General features: G+C 55.2%; 10 protein-coding genes across 10 annotated transcripts; 4 read left to right on the top strand and 6 right to left on the bottom strand.

The window, feature by feature from the left end:
- Positions 1 to 297: 297 nt before the first annotated feature.
- C8A04DRAFT_24344 (uncharacterized protein) lies at positions 298 to 2,637 on the top strand (the record flags this gene model as incomplete). The annotated part of the gene is made up of 3 exons (XM_062779101.1): positions 298 to 342; positions 1,090 to 2,100; positions 2,164 to 2,637. 3 exons carry the CDS (start codon positions 298 to 300, stop codon positions 2,635 to 2,637), a joined length of 1,530 nt encoding a protein of 509 aa, XP_062641162.1.
- A 445-nt stretch (positions 2,638 to 3,082) lies between these two features.
- C8A04DRAFT_8843 (CPSF A subunit region-domain-containing protein) lies at positions 3,083 to 7,776 on the bottom strand (the record flags this gene model as incomplete). The annotated part of the gene is made up of 5 exons (XM_062785260.1): positions 3,083 to 3,654; positions 3,740 to 4,982; positions 5,045 to 5,218; positions 5,277 to 5,593; positions 5,679 to 7,776. 5 exons carry the CDS (start codon positions 7,774 to 7,776, stop codon positions 3,083 to 3,085), a joined length of 4,404 nt encoding a protein of 1,467 aa, XP_062641163.1.
- An 837-nt stretch (positions 7,777 to 8,613) lies between these two features.
- On the bottom strand, positions 8,614 to 9,686 carry C8A04DRAFT_33899 (uncharacterized protein; the record flags this gene model as incomplete). Its single annotated transcript, XM_062782647.1, has 5 exons — positions 8,614 to 8,722; positions 8,781 to 9,157; positions 9,232 to 9,299; positions 9,404 to 9,440; positions 9,507 to 9,686. The coding sequence occupies 5 exons, from the start codon at positions 9,684 to 9,686 to the stop codon at positions 8,614 to 8,616; spliced, it is 771 nt and encodes a 256-aa protein (XP_062641164.1).
- A 1,869-nt stretch (positions 9,687 to 11,555) lies between these two features.
- C8A04DRAFT_24347 (putative lysosomal cobalamin transporter) lies at positions 11,556 to 13,379 on the top strand (the record flags this gene model as incomplete). The annotated part of the gene is made up of 1 exon (XM_062779102.1): positions 11,556 to 13,379. One exon carries the CDS (start codon positions 11,556 to 11,558, stop codon positions 13,377 to 13,379), a length of 1,824 nt encoding a protein of 607 aa, XP_062641165.1.
- Positions 13,380 to 13,808: 429 nt separating this feature from the next.
- On the bottom strand, positions 13,809 to 15,117 carry C8A04DRAFT_24348 (uncharacterized protein; the record flags this gene model as incomplete). Its single annotated transcript, XM_062779103.1, has 2 exons — positions 13,809 to 14,919; positions 15,020 to 15,117. The coding sequence occupies 2 exons, from the start codon at positions 15,115 to 15,117 to the stop codon at positions 13,809 to 13,811; spliced, it is 1,209 nt and encodes a 402-aa protein (XP_062641166.1).
- A 985-nt stretch (positions 15,118 to 16,102) lies between these two features.
- Positions 16,103 to 17,212, top strand: C8A04DRAFT_24349 (uncharacterized protein; the record flags this gene model as incomplete). Its single annotated transcript, XM_062779104.1, has 2 exons — positions 16,103 to 16,338; positions 16,690 to 17,212. 2 exons carry the CDS (start codon positions 16,103 to 16,105, stop codon positions 17,210 to 17,212), a joined length of 759 nt encoding a protein of 252 aa, XP_062641167.1.
- A 375-nt stretch (positions 17,213 to 17,587) lies between these two features.
- Positions 17,588 to 18,668, bottom strand: C8A04DRAFT_24350 (hydrolase-like protein; the record flags this gene model as incomplete). The annotated part of the gene is made up of 2 exons (XM_062779105.1): positions 17,588 to 18,241; positions 18,321 to 18,668. The coding sequence occupies 2 exons, from the start codon at positions 18,666 to 18,668 to the stop codon at positions 17,588 to 17,590; spliced, it is 1,002 nt and encodes a 333-aa protein (XP_062641168.1).
- An 836-nt stretch (positions 18,669 to 19,504) lies between these two features.
- Positions 19,505 to 21,083, top strand: C8A04DRAFT_33901 (nucleotide-diphospho-sugar transferase; the record flags this gene model as incomplete). Its single annotated transcript, XM_062782648.1, has 2 exons — positions 19,505 to 20,950; positions 21,015 to 21,083. 2 exons carry the CDS (start codon positions 19,505 to 19,507, stop codon positions 21,081 to 21,083), a joined length of 1,515 nt encoding a protein of 504 aa, XP_062641169.1.
- A 449-nt stretch (positions 21,084 to 21,532) lies between these two features.
- Positions 21,533 to 22,247, bottom strand: C8A04DRAFT_24352 (uncharacterized protein; the record flags this gene model as incomplete). The annotated part of the gene is made up of 3 exons (XM_062779106.1): positions 21,533 to 21,876; positions 21,979 to 22,139; positions 22,237 to 22,247. The coding sequence occupies 3 exons, from the start codon at positions 22,245 to 22,247 to the stop codon at positions 21,533 to 21,535; spliced, it is 516 nt and encodes a 171-aa protein (XP_062641170.1).
- Positions 22,248 to 23,303: 1,056 nt separating this feature from the next.
- C8A04DRAFT_24353 (uncharacterized protein) lies at positions 23,304 to 24,663 on the bottom strand (the record flags this gene model as incomplete). The annotated part of the gene is made up of 2 exons (XM_062779107.1): positions 23,304 to 24,146; positions 24,223 to 24,663. 2 exons carry the CDS (start codon positions 24,661 to 24,663, stop codon positions 23,304 to 23,306), a joined length of 1,284 nt encoding a protein of 427 aa, XP_062641171.1.
- Between the last annotated feature and the right edge of the window lie 1,680 nt (positions 24,664 to 26,343).

The raw sequence follows: 26,343 nt of genomic DNA on the forward strand, positions 1-26,343 counted from the left end.
CACCTAGGCGGTTGCTGCCCCGGAAATTTGGCTGCACTTTGGCCGGTCACACAAAACTGCTCGGTTCCCGAGGTTTTGACCAAATGCCGTTCCAGTTCTTTCTTTCTTGACACCTTTTACCGTGAAACTTAGAAGAAACCCAACCACAAAGTTCAAAGCTTCCGATACGCAGCCAGTCCAAGATCACGAAAAGTTTCGTGCAGTCCGCCCACTCCGACTTCAACCATGACCCACAGATATGACCCCCGCTCAACTGATGACCCGCTAACAGTGGCATTGCGCCGCCACTACACAAAAATGAGCGACAGGGGCTCCGACGACGGACTTCCCGACAAGCAATGGGTGAGTGAACCCTTTTCCCTTGCTCTGGGCATCCAATTCCTCAATCCACTTCATACCTACCTAAACCCGCGTGTGCGGCTTCCTCCAGATGGAATCTTCCCAACATTTATGGTTCGCTCTCATCGGGCGGTTTCCTTTGTTTTCGGCTTTTTCTTTTTCTGTTTTTCCTTTTGCGCAGTACAAAACTTGGAGTCAAGCCACCTCATTCGATGACGCTGGGTTGCTGCGGCCTTCCATGAGGTCTCACAGCGCTTACCCCGCCGCACATGCGGCTTGAATGGACTTGGAGACGCATCACCCACGATCCCTTTCATACCCAAAAGCTTGGGGCTTCGCTTCTCATTTCTGCCAAATCCAAGGCATGGAACGGCGGGGTATATCCAACTGTGCACCTGAGCCAACCAAGATGGTGACTCGACGGGTTGTGGCCCACCATTACGACAGCAGCATTTCGACGGCTGCGAGGATGATCGCGGCCGATCGCCGAACCCCTGCGATCGCCCTTGAGGTTGCGTCACAGGTTTCCCGCCGCATCCATGGCATCGGCTGCCAAGTTCCAGGCCTCGAACTTTCGCCAACCTGCCACTCAGCACTGTCGACTGCCTTCTCTTATCGCCTGTACACGTACCTCCATACATAGACTCTATAGATCCGATATTTCCGTTCCCAAACTTGCCCTTTGCTACGAAATAGTGTTGATCTTTTCCTCCGTCACTAACACATCTTCTTTGTACCTCCCTCACCTAGGCGTCTAAATATATCTTAGGTCCTCTTTACGATCCAGAACCGAACCAAGTGTGCGCACCACAGTACAAGCCACTCCCTATTCCGCCATCTCCCGAGAGTCCTGCCCGCGACTCCTCTAGCCAGAGGCGTCTCCGAAAGAATTCCATCGACGGCCGCCGCGAAGAGCTCCCGCTTCTGTTTCGTTCCCTCAGCTTGAGCCGCAGTCGTAGCAACAGTGTAAAGGACAAACCCTTACCCGCACCTCCGCCGCCACCACGCTCCAAGTATCCACCCCCGGCAGGCCTGGAACGAAAACGTTCGCTCTACACGGCAGCCCCCAAACCGACCCGTTGGAACCAAGGCACCATCCTCACTAGGGCTAGCAGCATATCCACTCCTCGGCCTAGCGCAGACATCATGGCCTCTATAGGAAACCAGACTAGCCACCGGCTTCGTGCTAGTTCCCTAGTTGAACGCTATCAAGGCGACAACCATCGCCGTCCTCTCGACAAGCCTTCAAAGGAACTTAGCACCGGAGGTGGGACCCAAGGGGAGAACGGCTTCCCTCGCCGGGCTAACTCGCTTCGAGAGCGTTATCCAGGCGACATGTCCCACCGCCCACTAGCCATGCTCACCAAACAGCATCGTGCTGCAGACCGGGCACCTCATCTGCGCACCCACCGCCGTCAGCAGCCGAGCGACCCAATCGACACCCTCGATCATACGGGCCCCGTGCCCGGCGCCACCTACCATCATGGCGGGCCCTTCGACGCCACGCTTAAGGAGCGTAACCTCAACAAGAAGTACGCCCCTGTCGACGCGGTTAAAGAGACCAACATGGAAGCCCTCAAGGCAACCCCGGTGGAGTACGTCCAAGACTCACTTGTCAAGCATGTGCCGCTCCAAGGCACCGCTGTTGTGCCCCCTGGCATGCAGGACGTGGGCGGCCGCACGATGGAGTACCAGGAAGGCGCCGACCTTATGCGTGAGGAAGACGCAGAGGGCGGACCGTACAAGCGCTGGGACCACGTTGTATGTATATCATCCCTTTCCCCATCAAGCTAGGATAGAAATAACTAACATCATTCAACCCAGCGCTACCGTGACGACGACTACAAGGGAAAAGGGGAGCCCGCCTTCTCCTACGACCAAGCTCGTCGCGAAAAGAAAGCCACCACCGCCCCGCATGCCGCAGAGGCCGGAACGGTCTACTACGAGATGCAACCCACGGCCTCAGCCACCTCCCGGGACGCCCACGCCTCCAAACAGCCCGCCGTCACAACAGCGACACGCGGCCTCCGCCGCCGCGCCGCTAGCGTTGGCAGAAATGACCGTGCCGGCCCTGCTACTACTGCCCACGCACAGCAGACTCGCCCGTTGATGGGGGGTTCCAATGGGTATTACGACGATGACGAAGATGGTGAGGAAGGTGGCGACTATGGCGACGATGAAGATGACGCGTGGGGCACTGGGACGTCGGGCGCTGCGCGAAGGAATAATGCGGGCTCCGGGGGCAAGAATTTGGCGCAGACGCTGAAGAGGCGGTTTGGGAGTCTGAGGAAGAAGTAGGGTGGCTATGCGGGCTACTACTGATTGGGAAGTGCGATTTGGAATGGATTATGTTCTGATGTTTTGATGATTGTGTTCATTACCCCCATTTTTGGTGCCCTTCTCTTTTCTTACCGCGAGTATCTTGACGTTTTTGTGTAGTTTTCTATGTTTTAAGGCGGATGCTGTGCTATCTGAGTAGTATGGAATGATTCGCTTTGACACTGAGGTAGCTTTAGAGCAGAATAGACACGACGGCAATGATTTTTCACCACCACTTTCCACATTCTCTGTCTTCCTTTTCTCCGTCGGAAAACGACGCAGTGGTGACATTACCGAACAGGCCACAGTCACAATAATCAGGGACAAGACACCGTGAGAATGAGACACCACATGCTAAATAGCCGTGTATACCCTCAAAACCTCAGAATATTATTATGATTCCTATCCATATCCCCGCCGTGATCTAAAAATACGTCATGCCCGCCCGCCCCAATACACTTTCCAGTTCCGCCCTCACTTCTCCAACCCCAGCATATCCAGCCCTCCCCGCCAACTCCACCTTCCTCGCCATCCCAAGCTCCATAAACCGCTCCAACACCGCACCATCCACAATACTCCGTCCAATCCCCGCCTCGACGCCCGCCGGCGGACAGTCGGCGTTGGCGAGCCGGTAGCCGCGCGGGTTCAGCCCGGCCGCGTGCGGCAACGAGTTAACGAGCTGCGCCGCGAGGGATGAGAGCCGGCGGTAGGCTGACTCGGAGAGGGGGCGTAGGGCGGCGAATGCGCCTGTGGGAGACGCGAGGAGGAGAAGGTGCGGGCGCTGGGTGGCTGGTTCGGCGTCTTCGCCGTCATCGGCCGGGTTGGTACCATTGGTATGGCCGTTGGGTTTCGATTTGGCCTTGGTTGCTAGGGCGCGGTCGCGCTCCTTATCGGCTGGCGTGGAAGCTGGGAGGAGGAGGGATCGGGTTGGGTGGTGGGCGCCAGTGTTGAAGGTGACACGGTGTAAGAGAAGGTGGCCTTGTAGGGATTTTGGGTCTGGAAAGGGGTGTCAGTTTAGATCTAGTATGTCAAGAAAAAAAAGAAAGAGAAATAATAGGGTTGTGTCAGGGAACAAACGTACGCTCGGGATCGAACTGTAGGATGTGCATGTGGCCTTCAGCATCAGCGGCTACAATGAAAAGCTCCTTTCCGTCAGGCAGAAAATCCGCGTTCAGCACTTCCAACCTGGTTGAGCTCTTGCCGAACAAGATCATCTTGTACGGCTCCTCCGTGTACCCAGTAAACCACACGCCCTTGAACGCGTCCGCCATTAGACACAGCCCGGTCTTTGGCAGCTCCTTCGCCGCGGTCACGTAGCAATTCATATCCATGAATGCCACGGGAAGAAGGGTGCCATCTTCCTTGAGACCACGCACCATGCACTTTTGACCTTGCGCAACTAGCATTAGGCCTTGTGTGCCAATCTCAGACAAGGCCGTGACTGCGCCTCGCGGGATGTCTTCTTTGGCTACTAGTTTTAGCTTCTTGCTGGTCTCTGGGCGACCGGGCTCGGGAATGACGTCCGCGATGTCATACACGTAGACCCGGCCGCGAGTTGGCAGGTCTTCGCCCTTAGTGAGTGCGGTGCCAACAGCGATGAGTTGTTTCCTCTCGTTGGTGAACTCGGAAACTTCTAGATTGAGGCTCTCCACGCAGAGGATGCTTTCGCAGGGCTCCATTTGGACCGAGTCGACAGCGGTCCAAGTGATAGGGCTTATGAGCCTGAGAGTTCCACGGTCGACAGTGGGCTTAAAAGAGAGGGCTTCCCGCGCCCATTCTTTGTGATAGTCATCGTCCTTTGGCAGCTCGAATTCTTCGGCGCCGTTGCAACCCACAACGTAGCTCTGTGTCGGTGAGTGATACGCCACGGCCGCAACATCTTCTCCGATGGATATCTTCTTGACCGCCAATCCGGTCTCCGCATAGCTAACGTCTTGCGGCAGCTGGGTAACCCGAGCGACATGGTGAGAATCTGCGTAAATGAAGCCGTGGTCACACCCCTCGGTGTGGAAAGGACTCATCGCGATCACGCCTGTTCCCTGCAACGGCAACACCCTCGGGGACGACTTCGATGACTTAATGATGAAGCTAGGGGACGCCCCTGGAAGAAACACGGTGCTGTACCCTCCAACGTTATTGCACCTCCGCATGGAGAGGAACCGGGGCTGGTGTGTGGCCTCGTCCTCATCCGCTTCCTCAGGGCTTTTGGCAAATGCCGCATTGGGGAGCTTTTGAAAGAACAACGTCTTGGAAAACTCCGAATCTGGCCCTGCCTTGTAGCGGAAGGGCTGGTAAAGGGTCAAGTCATCGTTGGCATGACGAAGCTGCACTCGATTAGTGATCCTAGCTAGAGAAAGAAATAACGGGATAATCGGAGGTAACGCACGATTAGGTATGGAGATTTATGGGTCGTGTCTCCCAGCTCAGCTACGATAATCTCAGCAATCGTCTCCTTTGCCGTCCCTTTTCTCGCGGCGTAGTCGGCGGAGAGGCCTGGCGGGATGTACGACAGCCCTTGGGCAACATAAATTGGCTTTGATAAGTCAGGGAGTCGATATATCTGCGCTTTGAGGTTAGAACCAGCGATATTTCTGCATGGGAACGAGGGCAAAACTAACATAAAGTGCACCGCTTGCACTTAGCAGAAACATAAGAATGCTATGCGTTGGTTTCGGCCCCTTGGTAGCAGTTTCTTCGGAAAAGGCGCCAGTGGTGTCTGCATATAAGCAGCCGGTGAGCCATTTGGTCGTGACGAGGTTTTGGTCCTCTTTTTCGAGCTCCTCGAGCTCGTTGTTGTTGTCGATTTGGGCAATGAAAGCACTAGTATCATCCCGGATAATAAGGAGGAATGGGTCTGCAATGCTTGCCGCGATGGCTCGAGGCTCCGCCCCGGTCTCTTCATCGAGCATTGGAACAATTTGACTGAGACCAAAATCTAATGGAGAAAGAAGTATCAAACCACAGGGTTAGCAACACGTCGTAAGCATGGGTCCGAGCCATCGTTTACGCCTCCAACATACCTCCGTCATAGCATCGGACTTCAGACTTGAGAATCTGAATGATCCTGCTGCTTTTCCCCATGGTTCCCGCCTCAATAGTAATGCCGGCTGCGGGATCAAACTCAGTGCCACCAAGACTCTCAAATCCGGCTGCGGTCAAGGCATACACATCTGACTTCTCGTACCCGTCCAGGTCTACCTTTCCGACAATCATGAATTTGTCGTACTGGTCAGGCATGTCGTAGTCTTTCCCTAGCGAATTCCCCCCTTTGTCACCCTGCAGTGATTTGGGAACCGGCTTCTTAACGAACATGGTCCAGAAGCCGCGTGCCTCGGGAAAGTCGAATCGCCCAATGACTTTAGGCTGGATCGCCAAACTCATGGTTGCGAGACAGGCCGACTTATCTCGACCAACGGCGGCAACTAACTGCAAGTCGCTGTGGACGCCGGACGAATTTCGCTCTTCTTCGCTCCCCGCGAGCCAAGCGGGTTGGCTGTATGTCAGCGCCTGAACGGGACCGACGTTGATGAGGCGATCGTGGATCCGGAAGCTGACGTCTCCGCTCAGGAGGCTGTTCACCGCAGACAAAGGCTGATGTCGAGGACTGGACTCTTCGCCATACAAATCGTCCTCGTCCTCCTCGTCTTCCTCCGCAAGATCCCCGTCGCCAACCCCAGGGTCTAAAGAAATATCCTTCGCTCTCCCTTTTCGCCGCCCACCTTGGGCCTGCTTCTTACCCCAACCAAAAAGAAGAGAGTCGCCCTCCTCCAGCCCGGCAAACATGGCATTTCGACCAATCCGCGAGACGGTCGACACCCGACCGGGCACGATGGAACCCCCGGAGGACGCGGGTAGTACTTTGAGCTGTAACCCAGATACCGTGCGGCCGTCGATTCGGAAGGTGACCGCCGCCATCTGGCCGTCGTTGAGGATGATGAGAAGCTCGCCGAGATCGGCTGTCAGAACGTCGATAGCGCAGCCTTCGAGGCGCAGGTTAAGATGAGATTGATCAACGAGGCTGAAGGAGGTGCACTGCTTGGCCATGGGGTTGACAGCTACGCCGTTGGGCTTGCCCGACTGGTCGATGTGAACTAGCTCGTTGGCGCCCACGAGTAGGGCTCCGCCCACGGGGGCCGGTAGAGGTACTACCCGGAAAAGGTCCTGAGGCAGCCCGCTAACTGACAGGATGGTAGTGGATGCTTTTTGCTGGAGGTCGAGTGTGAAGACCATGTAGACGTAGTGGTCCTTGCGGCCGAGCGAGTTTGAGGCACTGACGGTAGAGGCGAGAATGCCAAAGGTGGGCTCTCGGTACTCGTGCAGGAAGGCTAGGTGCACAGGATGGAGCAGGCTTGGGTCAAGATTGGAGAGTCGGAGGACAAATGACGGTGAATATGGTGTGTCTTCTATGTTGCTAGCTCCATTTATGACGGCGCTCGACGGGCCCTTAGCCGGCCGCGGACCGTCGAGCCCCTCATCCCAATCGTCCATGTCAATGTCCTCGTCGGCCTGCCTAAAGGGCAGGATGGCCAAGTTCCTAGCCCCAAACTTGAGCGCCGCGCATCTACTTCCAGGGTCCGCCGCCAGAAAGTTGGCATAGTGGCTCAATGGTGCAGCCCAGGGGCTCCCTTGAAGCTCTTCCTGCTCATAGTAATGGATCGATACCGTCGAAAGTGTGTGCCGCTCTGCGTCCCATTCGACGAGACTGAGCTTGGCGTCCTTGAACGCGATCAGGAGCGAGTCGCATCCGTGGCGCGCATTTGGAGTCTTGATCCTTGCCAATCCTGTTACCGTGCCGGCGAGCGGAATCTCTGAAGCGAGGACGAGCCTCGTGTTGTTGGTGCGGTCGGTCCGCGCAGCGAGACTATCACCGCCGAGGAAGGATGCTTCGAGGCCGTCGTCATCGTTGGCTACTCGGCTTTCGTATCGGGCCGCATTACGGGCTTTCTGTCCGGTACCTTGCGATAATGTGTCGGTCTCGACTGCGACGAGCTTTGTCCTGAAGATCTGAAGAAAGGAAGACTTGGCGACAACGAGGTTGGTGCCTTGTCCGGGGATGAAATGCAGTGTTGCCGAATGCGTGACTGCCGTAGGCGGCGTCAGCTCTGTATAGCACTGCATGGTGCGTACCTCATCGGCATATCTTGAGTTTTGGAACCGAAGATGTGATGCTGGCTAAGCTGTGAAGACGTCGGTGCGGTCGAAGCTTTGGGCGAGCTTCCAAGCCAGCAATTGGCCGTTGTCTGGGGAGACGCGCTTCAAACGCCCCGCGAAATTTGCTGGGCCCAAGCCAGGGAAGCTCGGTCCATTCACAGCAACTCTGACCCACCCCACTGTGCACTCGGTACATGTACGAGCCTGTACTGTAATTACCAATTCATGTTAACATGCACTTCGTCCATGGGGACCATCAACTCAGTTAACAGAAAACATGCCACTTCTGGTCCATTTTCCCATGCTTGCCCGCTATGACTGGTATTGCCGGGTTGTGCAGTTTCAACAGGTTACTTTTTTGAGGAAAAACCTAAGAGACCAACTCAAGGGGTGTAAATATTAGAAGTGTATTGTCATTATATTACGTTAATTACTACTGGCGTACGTTAAGCCTTCTCCCGTCTGCTTCTTTCCACTTTCTCCCAGGAGGGACCTGAGTGAATGGACACTTGATAATCTCGATGCGACCACCCTCAAGATGAGATAACGACGGGGATGATTGGTGCTGGACTGTCTCTCGGACTTCTGGCAGCCGTCGGCAGACCCGTTCGCCGTTCGCCGAGGCCGATGATGCGAAGCTGGGTATGAATCGACATACGAGTGGGCGCAGTGTTTGGAGAGAGGCGCACAATATGCCGCAGTTGAGTTCGACGATGGACCAGACGGACAAGTCCACGCTGCGTCAAATGGTTAGCTATGTCATCTTCACACAAAAAGCGCGGTCCACGGAAACTCTGCAGGGGATCATGGAGGTGAGGCAGCTCGGAACTCGACGTACTTGTTCCAGGACGGGTCATCCTGGTTGGTGGCCTTGGGAAGATAGGAAAGTCGAATGACGGAAATTATACAGGTACTAAATAAGATTGGTGAGTCAATTGGAGGTCGCATCGGGGCAAGGGAAGGCCGCTTACAAGAAGCCCAAGCAGAAGACAGAAAATATCATCATTTTCTGGTTCGAGTGCATAGTCATGCCATAAACGCAGGGTAACGGCACGGCAAAAATGAGAAAGTCGATGGCGATGTTCAGGACGGACGAGAAGTACCAGACCGGCAAGGTATCGAGACACTTGCCGGTCATGCTGGGAACGAATGCGGTGATTGGGATGCAGCAAATCCCAAGTAGGACGGCTTGTAGGACAGCCCAAAAGAGAACGAAGGAGAAGAGCCAGCGGCATACTCGGTCGGCGGTAGGGCTGCTGCTGGCAAAGATGCGCCGGTACTGGAGAAGGAAGGACATCTTGACGACATTGCTCGCGAGGTTGTAATTGAGGACGGAGGCATACAGTGCCTACAGAGTTAGTCTCAGCCAAATTGCACGATGCGTCCTGCGTGGCGGGCAGGATGGAGGAAAGAGACACGTACCCTCATCTGTTGTCGAACCATCTCCTCAGTCACAAGCCACACGTGTAGTCCCATGCCCCAGTGAAGTTCTGATAGAGTCAAGTCAGCCTTCTTTTGTCATTCCGTTTTTTTGGCGCCATGCTCTCCCATTTCTCGTCGTTATCCCACGCGGAGCACTGGAGGAAATAATTACCTAGCACCGCCTCAATCGAAGTCCCGAGGGCGAGAAACTGCAACGATCCGTCAGCATCCACCGAAAATACAAGGCTAGAGGGACGGCGGGTAGAGGGCCATACGAGTGCAACAACGACGAGCCAATCGTCAGATCCGGGAAGCTCGAGGATATAAATCCGGGTGTATATTCGTAAAAGAACGGCTAGCGTCGACAGCGCAAGAAAAGTGGCAGAGATGACAATGACCAACGACTGCTTCGACTCAACGGAGCCAGCGTGCTCAGGAATCAGCACCGCCGGCATCGTTGATTATCGCGGTCCCCCCCGCACGCGCGGTGAGGTTGTCGATGTTGTGGGCGACCCTCCTCGAGCAGAGCGATGGTGCCGGATCAGCCCCCCTCCTGGACGCACGGGCGGGAGATAGATGCCCCATATACCGGAGCGGCCAGTGCCGCTGATGGCTGCCACGGGCGTTCTTGGCCCGTCCTTGTTGCCATGTGCTAGGTTTTATTGCGATAGCGGTCACCCGGGCTCCCCTGTTCGGAAAGGAGGTCGATCTGCCGGCATCAGGCGTAGTGCCGTCTCGTTCCGCATCTCTAAAACAGCCTGCCCGTTCCTTCTCGGATGGGATTCACGTAATCATGTTTTATGTCCTCGACCTGTGTTTCTTCCCCTACGCGTGAAGAAGAGAGAACATTGAATCCATGGGCTGCTCATCGACCTGATAACCAGTACTCTGTTCTTGTTGGGCTGAGTGGCGCCCCTTCCCTTGAGAAGCAAGGCTGGTCCCGACCGTGTTTCCGAGATGCACATCACATCGCATCCTCCAGATGCCCCGGACTCCGACCCACTTAGTGTCCTCGAATCTATCCCCATTCCGGAACGATATTCCCCAGGATACCAGGGCTTCTCAACTCAACGCAAACCCAACGCAAGCTGTGAAATTGGCGACAAAGGGAGCACTCACCCACCCGTCACGCGTGACTCGTAACTCGTGGGGTATGGCATCGCGTCAGTGGGGTGACGACAGGGGAATCCATCGATATCCCGAGGAGGCATGCCGATTTCCGAGCGGGAACTTGCCGGCTCACGATCCCAAGGTGAATCAGGGCTCCTCCAGGGGTCCATTTTCGAGCGGCCCCAAAACGCCGCGAGTGGATTGGATGATGTCCTTCGTTGAAATGCGAGCTCCCCCTTGACTACTAGTGTACGCAGGAACCACATACACTTGATCAGGTGTAGTGAGGAACTAGTCAATGTCTAGGATGAATCCCGACCTGAGTACGAAGGAGTGTAGTGTACGATACGAATATCTTCAAGAACCACAGAAACCCCCACGGGTAGGATGGTGGCGTCCGGGACCAACCGATCGCCAGGGCTCTGTCAAGAAACTCCGACTCCCGGTCTCATCTTCTGAGCCGTGTCTCGCTCATATTCCCGGCCGCTTCCGGGGGCTGGTTCAGGAGAGTCGTACTGCGTACCTGATTGTCACTTTTTAGAAAGCGAAGTGAGCCGGCTCCCCCGCCCACGGTCGAGCAAATTTTGTTAATGTCGAGTTGATGCCCGTTTCTCTGGCAAATCACGTCCTCTCACCTATCCGCCTTTGGGGCTGACGAACTCATCGCGACACATTCTTTTTGAAGCGCGTTCCTTCTCAGAAGTCGGTAAAAAGTGTTGCAACTTCGTGGCTGAAACAATTGACCGGAACCGGTTGAGATTCACGCAATCTTCGAGAAATATCGGCTTAGCTGTGATGTGTTGGCCGTCCAGCAATGTTGACCGGAGGTCCAAAGATCCGGTTGCGAAACAAAAAGGGAGGTTCCAGCCTACATTTGGCGCGGCGGTAACGTACCGTATGTTACAATAGCACCGTTTCTGAAATGTATGACGTGGGATCGTTTGTCCCGTATGTAACGATAACAGGGATTTGGCCGCCGCATTGGGTCAGCATTGACTTCATGCATGCAGCATTGCGTCACAGCTTCCTGAGCTCCCAGCCAACTGCCCGCCGCGAACTCCTCGACGGTTCGTGCACGATGACCTCGCATCAACGACTTGCGTTTTGAAGCCGCCCCCTCACTTCAGTATTTCGCTCGACGGCCTTTGCGGACGGAGCTGCCGCTGCATTATTCAGCTCGTACGCAGCGTAGAAAAACGACATTACATCTCACAATGGCACCGGCAGGTCTGCTACAGACCAGTCTAATCTGGGTCGCGTACGGCGTGGCCGTTGCCCTGGTCCTGCTCGTCGCCGTCATCACCATACTTACCTGGCAGACGCCCCACGATCGATCCATCGCCGTCAGCCTCGTTTCGATTTTAAGCCTTACCGCGCTGCTCGCGACTGTTTTCCTTCTCCCCGTCGACATCGCGCTCGTCTCGTCGACTTCGTCCGTCCACCTCGGCGCAAAGAAAGATTGGGCCACGCCTGGTCGGATTGACGGCATCCTTCTAACACTTAAGATTGTGTATTACACGCTTTACACCCTCGATGCTCTACTATGTCTGCTCGTTATCCCCTTCACCTATTTCTGGTACGAGGAATATGACGAAGTGGAAGAAGAAGAAGGCACCAGCAGCCCGGGCTCTCGCCTTTGGCACGCATTGAAGTACACGCTTGGATTCGTGTTCCTTGTCGTGGCTCTCTTCCTCATTGGCTTCTTTGTGCCCGCCGCCGGCAACAACAATCCCGGAAAACACATGGACTTGGACTACTTCAAGCGCTTGTTGGGGGCTAACAATGGGGAGAAGGCGCTGACGTTCGGCATCGGTCTTCTCATTACCCTGGGAACTTTGCTCTATACCTTCTACACGGGTGCCGGTTTGGCTCTACTTCCCGTGTCTTTTATCAAATCTGCCCCATCTGTTTCCGCCCCGCAGCTCTCGGCAACAACTGCGTCGGACCTGGAGCACAACCGCGAGCTTCAGAGACAGCTGGAGATACGTAACACTGGCCGGCCTGAAGGCTTGTCTCAGAAGGACAGGCGGGAGCTGGACGCGTTGTTGCGTGAGGAGCGAACGCTGGTGCGCCGCGAACGGCTGGCGGCCGAAGCGCGTGGCGACGGCCGCAGCACGATTTACCGAATCTGGACCAAGATTGAAGCCATTTTCAGGCCATTGAAACTCCTGGGTGGCATCTTTCTGCTTCTGCTATCCATCCTCGTCTGGGTGTCCATGCTCATCAGCGGCATTGACAAGGCTGCAAACTCAGTCTGTAAACAGCACTGCGGGTACATCCTTGGCCACCTGAACGTCTTTCAGCCCATCAACTGGGTCTTTGTCCAGTCCGCCAAAGCTTTCCCCGTCGACTACATCCTCATGGCGCTCCTGATCCTCTTCTTCTTCAGCAGCTCCATCACCGGACTCGCCACCATCGGTATCCGCTTCCTGTGGGTGCGGATTTTCCAAATCAAGAAAGGCCGCACCGCACCGCAGGCCCTTCTCATCGCCACGGTGCTGCTGGCGCTCATGGTCCTCGCCATCAACTACGCCGTTGCCATGGTCGTCGCCCCTCAGTACGCCATCTACGGCACGCAGACCTTTTGTGTTAACCCGCCGCGCCACCCGGGCAAGCAGCCCGATTGCCGCGAGCATCGTGACATGGTGCGACCCTGTTCCGAGGCGTTTAGCGAGCCGGCTGCTAAGGACGTGTGCACACCGACCGTTATGTCGACCTTCCTCAACCGTGTGACGCTCAACTGGCCGGTGTTTGGCGCCGTCGATTTCTGGGCACAGTTTGCGTTTTTGGCGGTGTTTTTGGTCGTCTTTATTACCAGTTTGTTCCGTACACCGCGTCTGGATGTTAGTGAACTGGATGAGGAGGCCGAGGTAGATGAGGAGGAAGGGTTGTTGGCAAGCACCGGCCGGAGGTTTGGGGCTACGTGGGGGGATATTACCGGCCGGGCGAAGAGGTCGGCTGGTACTGGTGGGCAAAGCCGAAGTTATGGTACGGCGGATGGGCAAGAAAATGGAGGACAATCAGGTTCGCGGGATTAAGAAACGATATAGGAAAATGAAAACCGGAAAGAGCTCGGGAGGTTTGGCCAGTTTTCGATGGTGAGGAGGGGGTCTTTCGGAACGGATTATGAGCTTTCGCTTTTGCCCAAAATTGACACACTTCAAAACCGGTATTAATATAGGTATGGGGCGGCAAAACGCGGGGGGTAACGGACAGTTTGGGCGGATATCTCTTAAGTATAACAATGCGGTTTAGTAAACGGGAACTGGCAGGATGGATGGTCTGGTTTATGGGAAATCATGGCGGTCTTTTTATTGTATACATATGTAGCGCATAGCTCGGGCTTTCATAAACGTCGACTCTTCTACGTCCTTGTCCTGCCCTTTCTTGCCATGCTTGCCCACAACAAAAAAACGTCTCTTTTCCCCAGTGGTACCTAGTCGAAACGACGACATCGCCCCGGCAGATCAAGGTCTTCTACGCCCTTTTTCAACCTTCACCCACTCGTGCCCTCTCTCCTCAAAGCCAGCCGACGGGCCTACATGCATCTCCTTCCAGCAACGCGCACAATACATGTCACCATCACAACCCATGCACTCAATTACCCCGTCTTCCAAACAAACGACGCACCACGTCTTTTGGTCTTCGTCTGAGTACTTCTCAGAACGTAGCAGGCCAGTGCCGCTGCCCTGATTTCCGGGGGTGTTGCGGTCCTGGGGCCGGAAAGTGGGTGCGGAGGGGAGACCAAGCGCGTCGACGGATCCGAGGCCGCGGAGTGAGGCCATGCGGGCTGAGAGGTTTTCGTCGACGGTGTCGTCATCCGGGGTGTCGACGGGGGCTGGGTCGAGGAGCTGGTAAGGGACAGTAGGAAGGGTGAAGGGGTTATCGTCCTCGGTATTCAAGGATGCAGTGTTGGGATGTGCTCCTTGATGTGGTGAGTGATCCCCGTCTTCTGATACATCCTTTGGCGGTGGCAAAGCGCTAATTTCATCCCGTATTTGCGAGAGTAATGTCTCGACATCGCGTGTCATTTGTTCGCCGTCCGGACTGTCATCGTCATCCTCATTATCACCATTATCACCGTCACTGAGAGCCTTGGAGGGACCACGCCTTGCGTTTCTCCGGAAAGACTCGATCAGGTCATTCACCTTGCGCGCCTCATCCTTTGGTCCGGTATCGAGGGGCAGCTCAATAACCTCCTCCGCGGTGAAGTCGAAATCTTCACCCCCCAAGGACTCTAGAAGCTCGTCCAAGGCATCCTCATCGCTTGCAAAGGGGGCGGCTAAACGATACGAGGGCTGTTTCTGAACGGAGGATACTTGGGTCTCTTGAGTTGCCGAAGATGGCTGGGGGCTTTCACCCTCCTTTTGAGACGTGTTTGGAGGTCGCACCGGTTTATCGGCTTCAACGGTCACCGTCTCCTGCGCAAGTGGTGATGGCTGGGAGGCGTGTTGGTCCTGGGCATCGCCATGGTTGGCGCTTCTTTTTGTCGGTTGGCTTCTCAAAACTCGCAACCTCGCGGCTAACGCATCTTCCTTTGATACCGCCCGAGCCTCCGCATCGAGGGGGGCTACAGTGCTTGTCGCACGTTTGTCTTAGCCCGACGCTCTCCTTTGACAGCAACAAAGAAATGTTTGACGGGTGAGTGCGGATGTTTCTAATGGTGGGGCGGGATTACTTTGTTGGCTTGTCAAGCTTGTCCAATGTGACGCCCGTTGGCTTGAGGGCATTCAGCCTGTCCAACAGGGATTGGTCATTCGGAGGGGGAGGTGGCATATTCACGGGTTGATCTGGTGAGCGGACGGGCGCAATACAGAATTGCGGGGTGGGTGATTTGATTGCAGTCTTTGCTTCCCGTTCGCTGCGAAGCGAGATGCTGAGCGTTGAGCAAGGAACTTTGTGGTTCGACGGCGGGACGGAGCGTATTACAGAAAATGGACCAAGGTAATGATACGTATTGTCGTGCGCGCGTTGGCCCTCGGGTGGTGCGCTGTGCTGACAGCCTGACAGCGAGGCGGATTGCAAGGCCGACGCCATGCCTATTTGGAATCAAAGTGGGGCGCCCGTGTCTGTAACTACTGCAGTTATTGGTCAATTGACGAGGTCCGTCCACTGATCAGCCACAACTGAGCTTGGGAGCCACTTGGATGTCTCCCGTTTGTGAGGGAACCCATGAAGCTACGAATACGGATACATCGTCTCCTCCGTAGTGTATGATGCGCAAGATGGCACTGGAGGGCGCCCGGGGTTCGTCAGATTGGCCAAAGTTTTGGGGCTACAAGCCACCTTCCGGAAGGCGAAGCGGTACCTCAAAGGCTTCCTTTCAAGCCTCCATTGTGGCACTGTGGCAAAGCATAGTGTAAACGCAGGCATGGGAACATTGGATGGGTGGATGGCCCTGGGGAAGTGGTCCACGCGTGCCGTGCTCCCACGGTCTGGGGATAACGTTGGGTGGCAGCGACGTCTTTGATGCGAGTGCGAGTCCGCCACTTTCCCAGGGTTCGGCTTGGCACACGCACAAGTACTTGCGCTAACCAATGACCATGATGGCAAGCATGGACACCCAGCGGCGCTTCCGTCCATTCGGGTGGAACGTATTTCGTATATCAACACCGAGATCCTGTTTCTGGACCTCCCGTCATATTTTCCAACTCACGATTTGCTTGTCAACCCCACTATCCGATCCTGTACATCCTAGGATCCTAATTTCTCGGAGCACATTTCCGGCTTCTTTTTTTCTACCCTCCTCGACCGTACCATCATGAAGTTTGCTTCCCTCGTCTTTGTCGCGACGCTCCTCAGCGACGTCGCGGCCGGTGCCCTTGTCGCGCCGCCCGCCGCAGAGGTCGCGATCCGCCAACCAATGCAAAATACCGAACGCGACGAGTCCTCGAGCGAAGAGTTGTGGAAGCGCAAGGGCGGCGGTGGCGGCGGTGGTCGTGGAAGTGGTGGCGGACGCGGTAGCAGCGGTGGCAGCAGCGGTAGTGGATCTGGATCGTAAGTGAATAGTACTTTGTTTCTATACTGCTCCCTTTTGTCGTTTCCTAGCGTGGCGGCCCCAACCCGAATTTTGGCAATCCATGAAAGTCCGGTTATGGTAACCGGACAACGACTAGGGGTTCTGGCTCAAGTGGAAGCTCTGGCTCAAGTGGAAGCTCTGGTTCGAGTGGAAACTCTGGTTCAAGCGGAAGCTCCGGCCCCGGCAGAGGGGGAACCAGCAGCGGGGGGGCCAGCAGCGGGTCAAATTCGCAAGGCCGGTGGGTTTTGGCTTCATTCATTCTGCCTCGAAGCATTGATTTCCCCCCCACGCCCTTACTCGAAATGGTTACTAACGGAACATATCATTAGCGGCGGCCGAACTACCCCGACCCCTACCTATGGTGGTGGGAGATACTACGGCGGAGGGTCGGCGAAACCGTACAAATCTGGCGGTCGCTCACCCTCAGGCATCCTTCCCGTGTTTTTCGTTGCTGGCGCCCTCGCCTTCTGGCCCGGCGTCTGGTTGTACGGCGCCCACCTGTATCACTACGACAGACCCTACCACTTCTACAACCAGTCCAGCCAGCGCAATGAGTCCAAGCCGGTAGACTGCGCCTGCTCTCCGAATGGCGACTGTGGCTGTGATGACAACGACAACACAGATTACTTGAAGGAGCTGATCGGCAACGGCAGCTATGCCAGTCTCAACAAGTCCCTAATCGACGTTGCCAACGTGAACGGTACTAGCACTCTGCTCATCAATGGCACTCTTCCTGCCGGTACTGCCGATGCAGCTGGGAACGCCGCTGGTGATGGACTCCACGCCTTGCTACAGCAAGCCGGTTGGTGGCCTGTCGTTGCCACAGTCGCCACCATCGTTTTTGCGGCCTAGACAATTCTCGGGATTCTCGGCGGGGGATCTTTCGTTTCTCAACGCCCCTTTTCCGTTGAAAAATGGTTTCAGGAAAAGGGCAGTCTGAGACCAACACCGCTTTTGCTTCGATTCTTTAAGGGTATACCCATCAGTACAAAAGGCGTTCGGGCGCAGACTTGGGGCGGTCGAGATGAGTTGTGGTGGCTTGAACTCGAGGGGTATGGGGCATAGCCGCCATCGTTGGGTACCTAATGCCCCGGGTTTAGGGCAGCGAACAGTTTACGATAAATAATGCTCAATATATGATTTCTCAATGTTGGCGAGTGCAAAAATGGTCTTGGGGAAGTGCACGAGGTCTCAAATTATATGGGTATTTTGTGGCCTTTCGACACATTACTCTCCTTCAGTGATAACAGCGGCTCTCTCCGCCCTTCTCTTCACTGCCCAATCGCCCAACTGCTTCCAAATCTCTTCCTTCTCTTGTGGCTTCAGCGTTGCGGCCAACCCGCTCGTGCTTGTAGCCACAAACAACCTAGCTCCCTTCCAATTAGGATTATACACTACCCCATCCTCCTTCTCCTCCTCCTTTTGCACCCCTTCCTCCTCCAACACCCCCATATTCTCGCTCTCGTCCTGCCACCCATACCGAAACTCGTTCGCCTTCATCGCCTTCCCATGCCTCACGCGCCAAACACTCTCCCAGATACTCTTCCCCACAACACAAACGGCCTCAGGCCGCCAGCGACGTACCTTCTCCTCCAAAATAGCCACACCATCGTCCATCTCGGCCTTGCTCAGCTCGGCACCGTTGCGGCTAGGCCGCGCAACGATGTTGGTCAGACCGAGCGAGTACAGCGCGGGCATCTGACGGTCCTCGGTGGGCGCGCAGAGGCGCGGGGTCACGCCAGAGGAGTGGAGGAGACGCCAGAAGCGGTTGGTCGGGTGGGCATAGGCGTGGCCGCTGCGGGCCGTTTGGACGCCGGGGTTGAGTCCGATGAAGAGGATGAGGAGGTTGGGAGCGATGGCATCGGGGAGAAGGGGGAGATGCTACGTGTGAGTGTCAGTATGGGGGTTTCATTTGATTTTTATTGTTATATTTGATGTGAATCCGTAAGGGGAAACTTACTGCATAAGTTGAAGGGGGCGCATAGGAGGAACTCTGCCGGGAGCGTTTTCGGCCGGAGGGTGAAGCTACGTTGGTAGCGGATGATGTTGAGGGAGAAGAGGTATTGCTGACCCCATCATCTAGCTGAGACTGCGCTTTGCGCTTAGATGGAGAGCGAGAGGCCCCGCGGGACGATGGTACCGAAAGTGTGGTGGCTGATGATGTGCTCTTCCCCGCTGGCCCTGTGGGTGTCTCGGAAAGACGTGGACTCCTTCGACGCTCTTTATCCTCGAACCGGAAAGTGTCAAGCTTGAGGCGGCCCTTAAATGTGGGCGCAGGTTGTGGTTCTTCCTCGGTATTTGGTGACATGGTTGTGAATTTGGTTGTGAATGTTACGGTGTAAACTGTCGTCACAGATTCGCAGTCGTCACAAACTCCTTGTCGCTCTCTCGTTAAGTTCAGGGGAGCACATTAAGGGTGGTCAAAATCTAACGTCACCCTCGAGTGAGACAGAGAGCGAGAAAAGATGGACAGAGATGAGTCCGAGTATACAAATAGCAGCATCGTCAGATTTTAATAGAGGACCGCTCTCGTTCACCCCCTGGCTCGGCTGGTGGCGATGCAGGCAGCAAAAGGCTAAGGGACATTAAAGCCAAGGGTTTCGGGGCAATTTCCGCCCGGTTTGACCCATTTCATAGGTTCGTCTTTTACGGTCCCTTACACGAACGTCACCGGATGCATTTCATTACTGTCGCCCTCGAAAGCAAGCCCGCGAGCTCTCTTGATTCAAAACTATTGTTTTTCTCAACCGCGGGAACACAGGATTAATATGTCTAGACCCGGCAATGCAGACCGCCCCAACCGCTCAGCGAATGGGACTTCAACCCTGTTGCACACGGTGGGTCGGGCTTGGTCTCACTGGAGCTGGCTCAGGTTGGCTCTGCGCCGTGGCGCATGTCGCGCGTTGCGGGGCACTCCCGGCAGTGGACCTCAGATCCCGCCCGAGACGGGACCTGAGGGGACCTGCCTCGTGTTTGTTGGGCTTTAAAAGGATCCCACTTGAAGTTGAACAGCTACCTCTTTGCAACAACTGATTTCTTGAGATCTCCATCAAGCTTTTCCTCTCAACACCAATTCCACGTCCCGGTGCTTTCCCGGTTCTGTTTTCCGTGTCTTTTTGTTCCCAACCCCACATCGCTCACACCATGGACGCCATCCAGCACGCCCTGCATCGGTCAAGCAAACATGCCCCGCAGCAACCAACACCCCAAGAGCTGTCCGAGCTCAAGCACAAGTACGAGCTTGCCGGACAAGGCCAGGTCTTCACCTTCTACGATTCCCTAAACCCAGCTGAACAAGGCGCATTGTATCAGCAGCTCCTCGGTTTCGACCCCATAAACATCAACACCATCACCGCTAAAGCTCTTGCCCCTGCCAAGACGGAACAAGATGGCGGGGCACCAAAGCTCGAGCCCCTGCCCGAGTCCGCCAGCGCCAGCATCTTGGACTCCAAGCCCGAGGACATCAACCGCTGGTACGCGGAGGGTCTCGACCTGATCGCCCAGAATAAGGTCGCCGTCGTGCTCATGGCTGGTGGCCAAGGCACCCGGTTGGGCAGCTCCGCCCCCAAGGGCTGCTTCGATATCGGCCTCCCATCGGGCAAATCGCTGTTCCAGATCCAGGCGGAGCGTATCCGCAAGATCGAACAGCTGGCCGCCCAGAAGGCCGGTCCTGGCGCCAATGTCACCGTCCCCTGGTACGTCATGACGTCCGGGCCTACGCGCGGCCCCACCGAGAAGTACTTCAAGGAGAAGAACTTCTTCGGCCTGAAGAGCGAGAATGTGTTCATCTTCGAACAGGGTGTCCTCCCCTGCATCTCCAACGAGGGGAAGATCCTGCTGGAGGGCAAGGGCAAGGTGGCCGTGGCCCCCGATGGCAACGGCGGAATCTACAACGCGTTGGTCGAGTCCAAGGCGCTGGATGACATGAAGAAGCGGGGCATCGAGCACATCCACGCCTACTGCGTTGACAACTGCCTCGTCAAGGTCGCCGATCCCGTTTTCATCGGCTTCTCGGCGTCTGCCAACGTCGACATCGCGACGAAGGTCGTGCGGAAGCGCAACGCCACCGAGAGCGTCGGCCTCATCGTCCTCAAGAACGGCCGCCCGGATGTGGTGGAATACAGCGAGATCGACAAGGACATTGCCGCCGAGGAGGACCCCAAGCAGCCGGGCGTGCTCCGCTTCCGCGCCGCCAACATTGTGAACCACTACTACTCCTTCCGTTTCCTTGAATCCATCCCGCAATGGGCGCAGAAGCTGCCCCACCACGTCGCGCGGAAGAAGATTCCCTACGCGGACCTCGCGTCTGGCGAGACTATCAAGCCGACCAGCCCCAACGGCATCAAGTTGGAGCAGTTTGTCTTTGACGTCTTCCCCCTCCTGGAACTGAGCAAGTTCGCCTGCATGGAAGTGCGCCGAGAGGATGAGTTTAGCCCGCTCAAGAATGCCCGTGGCACCGGTGAGGATGATCCGGACACCAGCAAGTACGACATCATGGCCCAAGGCAAGCGCTGGGTCGAGGCTGCTGGCGGTAAAGTCGCCAGCGACGATGCCAAATCGGGCGTTGAAGTTAGCCCGTTGACGAGTTATGTAAGTTGGGTCGACGACTTTGTATCTGTGGGATCATCCTTCAATCATACTAACCATGACTTAGGGCGGCGAGGGCCTCGAGCAGGTGGCTGGCAAGAATGTCCCGGTCGCGGCTGCGTTGGAGTTGAATTAATGTGTCGATGCCAACGTGCTGGCCCAACCTAATATCGATAACCTAGGAAGATGGAGCTATATACTGTTAAGCACTAGTCGCAAGCAAAATGAAGTGGTTATCTTTACCATTGGTGGTGTGGTTCTCCATGTCATGCTCGTAAACCCTGCTTCGTTCACTGATAACACAATGAATAATGTCTTTGACCATTAAAAGCACGCCTTGCGAGTAGTCATGAGTAGTCATGGGGTCGGTCTCAGGACCCGATCATGCATCATATATTAAAATCAACGTTAGGTACTCGCTCATCAGACGCTGATACCCATTGAACCTTTTGTGTTTCTCCCTCCCCCAGGTCCCAATGTCTATAGCCCCCCAAAACCCAGCCTGTGTAGAAATTATGGAAATCAACGGAGAGCAGAAAGCCCTGTACCAAGTAGCCTTTGCCTATCCATTTCTCGAAAGACCCTTTACGAGCTGTTGAGGAAGCTCAGGTAGCAGTTCCACCCAATGCTGATAACGTTGACAAACAACAGGCGGTGCTGCAGCGGCACCAGCTTGAAGTTGGCCATCTGCACAAACGGCCAGATCATCCAGTTGGTCAGCAGCGCGTCGGAGTAGCTCTTCTGCAGTTTCTCAGTCGGCGAGGTGCCTTCGAGTACCGCCATGCTGCTGAGGAACACGCCGATAAAAGTTGGCGCGAACACGCCCTGGTCGCACGCCACGCGCGCTAGGATGGTCGCGTTGGGCGAACGCAGGTTCACATGGCGAGAGAGGAACTTGAACCAGGTGGCCGCGGCAGGGCCGAAGACAACTAGTGTGAAGTGTTAGTAGCCGGAGAGACAAAGAATATGATATTGAGAAAATTAAAGGCCAAAGGGTGTAATCTCCATGGAGAAAAAAGAAATGAACATACCACCGCCATAAAGGGCCATGCGCCCGGTCCGAGTAATATCGTGCTTCTCAATACCTTTCTTGTCGACTAGCTGCTGTGCGGCAACATCGCCGACCGCGAACAAGACCGAAGTGGTGACGGCCTGGGTAAAGAGGGGGCGGGCCGCCAGGCGGGCTTGGTACCTAAATGGCCGCCAAATTTGGTCAGAAAACTGGCGGGGATAAAATAAGGAATCGTCCACTTAGAAAGTAGGAACCAAAAACTATATTTTCCCCTTACCATCTGAGCATCTTGACGGGGTTTCTTTGCGAGGTTGAGCGCCGGATGTGTGTTGGGTTGTTGGACTAACTGGGCCTCAAAATAAAAACCCAATGTGGTGTAGAGGCAAAAGAAGGAACAGCAGATCGAAGGGTAGAAAGTAATTCTCTCGTTCAGAGTTTCACGAAGGGATCGCCAATCGTCTGATGTTGTGATCGCCTCGGGAACCATAAATCGGAAAGCGAATACTTCATTATCAGTTTTTGTTTCCCATCTACAACAATTGACAATTCACCCCAAGTCATGCCAAACCCCGAGTTCCCGGTTAACTACATAGTAATGATAACAGTTCAATTCCTCATCGGGAAGAATCCTTGATCGATGCCCACTCATTTCACTGTTGTAGCAGGGTTACATGATCACGGGACCAGCTGAAATTGAGGGCCCCAAACCAAAAACTGCGTTCTGACAGGCCCGAATCAGGGCTGTCCAGTACCTGGCGGTGTGGTGGATTCTTGTGTGGCGTGGGGGCGTTCTTTTCTCCTTTCTCGTCTTGTTTCAAATCCGACTCGGACAAACGGCCAATCGACGGAACATGTACTATGTACAAAGTAAGGTTGGGTGGATGGGCATCAGTACAGGTATCCTCCTTTTCCTGTCCTTCCCCAAGAGGCGTCCTTGATATGGGGAAAAGGGAGGAAGTTTCTCTCTCATAGCGGATATGGATCTCAAGGTTCATCGGGGAAACCATTTTCAACATCCTGAAAGAGTATGGATACCGATATTTCACATATTCCGCACAACGTTCATAAGCGCGGAAGGGCATATCTCAAACAGAGACTTTTCCTCAGGAAAATTATGGGAATCAACGTAGAATGAAAATCCATCGCAAATCATGAATCACGCATGCATAGGTAATACGTAGTGTCGCTTCCAGCACCTGGTTTGCCGGGTAAAAATACAGCGCTCCTCATGCCGGTTGACGTCCAACAGTTACAAAACTCGTCATATTATGCCGTCCCACCGGCCGAACCCATATCCCTTGAATCAAAGCCTCCAATCCGCCAGGCAACAATACGCAGTCTTATTCATGGGCCGGACAGCAAGTACTCAACCGCGCCCTGAACACTCCCACCGCTACGACGTAGCGCGGCTATGTTCCGATCAAAGTCGTAAAATCCCATGTCATTCAGCTGGCGCAGCTGGTCCGCATAACGCTCCTCCGGTGGCCTGTTGTCTACCGGTGCTGCGGGAGCGCCGGTTCCGCCGAGCGGTCCCGATCCCCCGAGCATCTGTGCTAGCTGCTGAAGAGCCTCGGGCGAGATGGGCGGCATGTTAAAGGGATTGGCGCCTGGGGTCGAACCCGGGCCGCCGGCACCGAACAATGCACTGAAAGGGTTCGGTGGCTGGGCGGTGCTGTCAGCCTGGCCTTGAGCACCCGCACCCGCCGTCGGGGCATCTCTGTTTGCGGCCGAGCCAGGTGTAGGGTTCGCAGCATTGGGAGCTTGCGCGGGGGCGCTACCGGAGAGAGCAGCCAAGAGGTTGGGGTCACCGAACGGGTTTCCGGCACCTCCGCCGGCACCGAAAAGGGCCTGGAGGGGGTTGGCATTGTTCGTGCCCCCGCTTGTGCCCGGCGCGCCTGCCGGCGTGTTATCTGTAGCGCCAGGGGCGGGAAACGCAGAGTTCCCATCACCCTGGAACAATCTTCGCATTCTCGACGCCATACGTATAGCCTCTGGGTTGGTCATCATGTCTCGGAAGTGTGGTGACTGGAGCATCTCGCGCGCGTTCGGCATATTGGCGAGGGTAGGATTCGATCGGATCATGTAGTCAATGAAGTTGGGGTTGTTAAGCGCCTCGTTCATCGTTTGGGCGATCATGGGATTTGAGAGCATTTCGGCCATCTGTTCCTCGTTAGGAGGGGCACCCATCTGAAAACAGAGACCCGGGTTAGCATTTTATGACGATAGTATTGACCCTCAATCTAGCGGGAGGAAAGGGACTTACTCCGCCATCGGCCCCAAACATGTCGGCGCTCGGCAGATTGATGTGTCCTGCGAACCGAGCGCCTGTAAGCCCAGCAAGAGGGTCGCCTGCGATGGAGCCTGCTGCCATGTTTTGGGGGACTGCAGCCGGGGTTGAAGCTGAACCAGGAGCACTGGTAGAAGGAGCGGGCGCATTGCTGCGAGCACTCTTCACCATATGAACAGTGTTCAGGTTTTTGATCTTATAGACACTCAGAGCGTCGGGGTCTTTCATGATGCGCCCAGAGTAAATCAGGCGTTGCCTGTCGGCGGGTGTATCCTCATAGTCAGCCCCGGCTAGCTTAGTCTTGAGGTCGAGAACGGTCGCCGACTCGTTTATGGTGATTGTGTGTACTTTGTCGTTCGAGGCCTTCACCTTAAAGGTGATTTGGGCGTCGGCGCCCGCTTCTGAGCTGTCTGCCATCTGCGAACTAGGATCGGGGGAAGTGACGTGAACGCGGGGGGCGAGCTGGCGTCAAGTTCTGGCTTCTCAGTGATCCCGAGAGAAAACGCCGCGGTAAGGGACGGTAGGCGGTGAACGGTGGAAGTTTTGGCTTTTCAAGGTCGCAAAATAAAAAGAAGACTCTTCGATTTGCAGTTTCTCGGTCGGCGACGTTAACGAGGTTGAGGTTAAGCTGCGAGGCTGCCTCAGCTGGGAGGGAGGCAGTGGAACATTGATGATGTGCGTGGAATCGCCAAGCCAGGCTAAGCAGACGGTGGGGCAGATTAGATAAGGCAACAACCACAGTGGATGGATTTGTCGTGAGGCAGAACTATCCTACCTGTTGACACCAGTGTACCTACTCTTATACTCTACTTTCTACACGATTGTTTGGTTTGAATGAGACATTTCCATACCGCTCCACCGGGCCCTCCTGCCTACTTTTGGCGAAATGATGTGGCCATACAGGTATGTGCATACAGACATACAGTTCTACCTGTGACGTAATAAAACAGCCACTACTCGACACGGCAAAGGGAAGCCAAATACCTGTGGGCGCGACAGCTGCGGTTGTTTCTCGAGTCACGGCAAAAGTACATATGACCTGATAAATCATTTTGCGTCCCTGTGTGGCATATAACTTCTTTCTACAAGAGTATGAACTTGAGCTCCCAAACTTTGGGCGACCTCGAAATGAACAGCTGGAAGCTCGGATACCGTAATTTCGTTACACTACCTAGGTGTTAATAATCCAGCCTCTCAGTCCGACCACCCTACCCGACCTCCAGCTGTTTAATGGGGGTGGGCTGCCTGCCTGTTATGTATCCCCTCTATCGGGACGAAACAAGTGTAACGTCCTGGACATGAGGAGTGCTTTGATGGGGATATATTCAACCGCGTATGGGTTTCTCGGAGATTTACGTCTCCTTGTTCTCCGACCGCGGACTAAATACATAGGAGGTATCTCTCTCTTATTCTGGTGCGGTCGGCATCGACAACGTTGTGTTCCGGTCCTGTGCTCGCGGCAAGCAACCCTTGAAAAGGGAGGCAACAGGGCAACTACACTGCCCCGAGATAAGCCTTGCTTGATTTTAAGAGGAAAGCTCGAGTGTTGGTGGTCATCACCTGGGATACAAACGAGGTCAATCGCCGGTGCATCATCCTTAGCTACCTACCTAGAAGCTTTGTTGAGTATTGAACGTTGGAGGGGTAAAAACGCTGTTCAATCCCCCACTCAGGCGCCGTTTTAAGGCTTGCAGCTGTTGGCAATCCGAGATCGCCAAGCCAAGGCGCGGATGCCCGGGTTCCTTAGCGGAGGTGACATTCGGCATCCTACCCTAGCTCCCTGGCATCGGGCACACCATTTCTGCAGAGGTGTGTGTCTTGTCACCACAGATCGGCACAGCCTCGCCAAATCCCAAGAATCAAAGTCAATGCCCAGCAGGTCCCCGAAACAGGCATGACAGGCCTAATGAGCGCGCGTCGCCACCATCCTTGCTGCCCAGCTTACCAGCCTTGTCCTGGGCCAGAGACGACCTCTCGAGCTGATCACACTGAGTCCAACTGCGTCAAGGGGAGACATGACCACGCAACCCTGACCTCCCTGACGTACAGACGCCTAAGTCCAACGGCGGGATACATTCGTAGCAGATGGTGAAGTCC

The sequence above is a fragment of the Dichotomopilus funicola genome (genome assembly GCF_033296635.1).
Source record: "Dichotomopilus funicola strain CBS 141.50 unplaced genomic scaffold C8A04scaffold_2, whole genome shotgun sequence".
Taxonomy (NCBI): Eukaryota; Fungi; Ascomycota; class Sordariomycetes; order Sordariales; family Chaetomiaceae; genus Dichotomopilus; species Dichotomopilus funicola.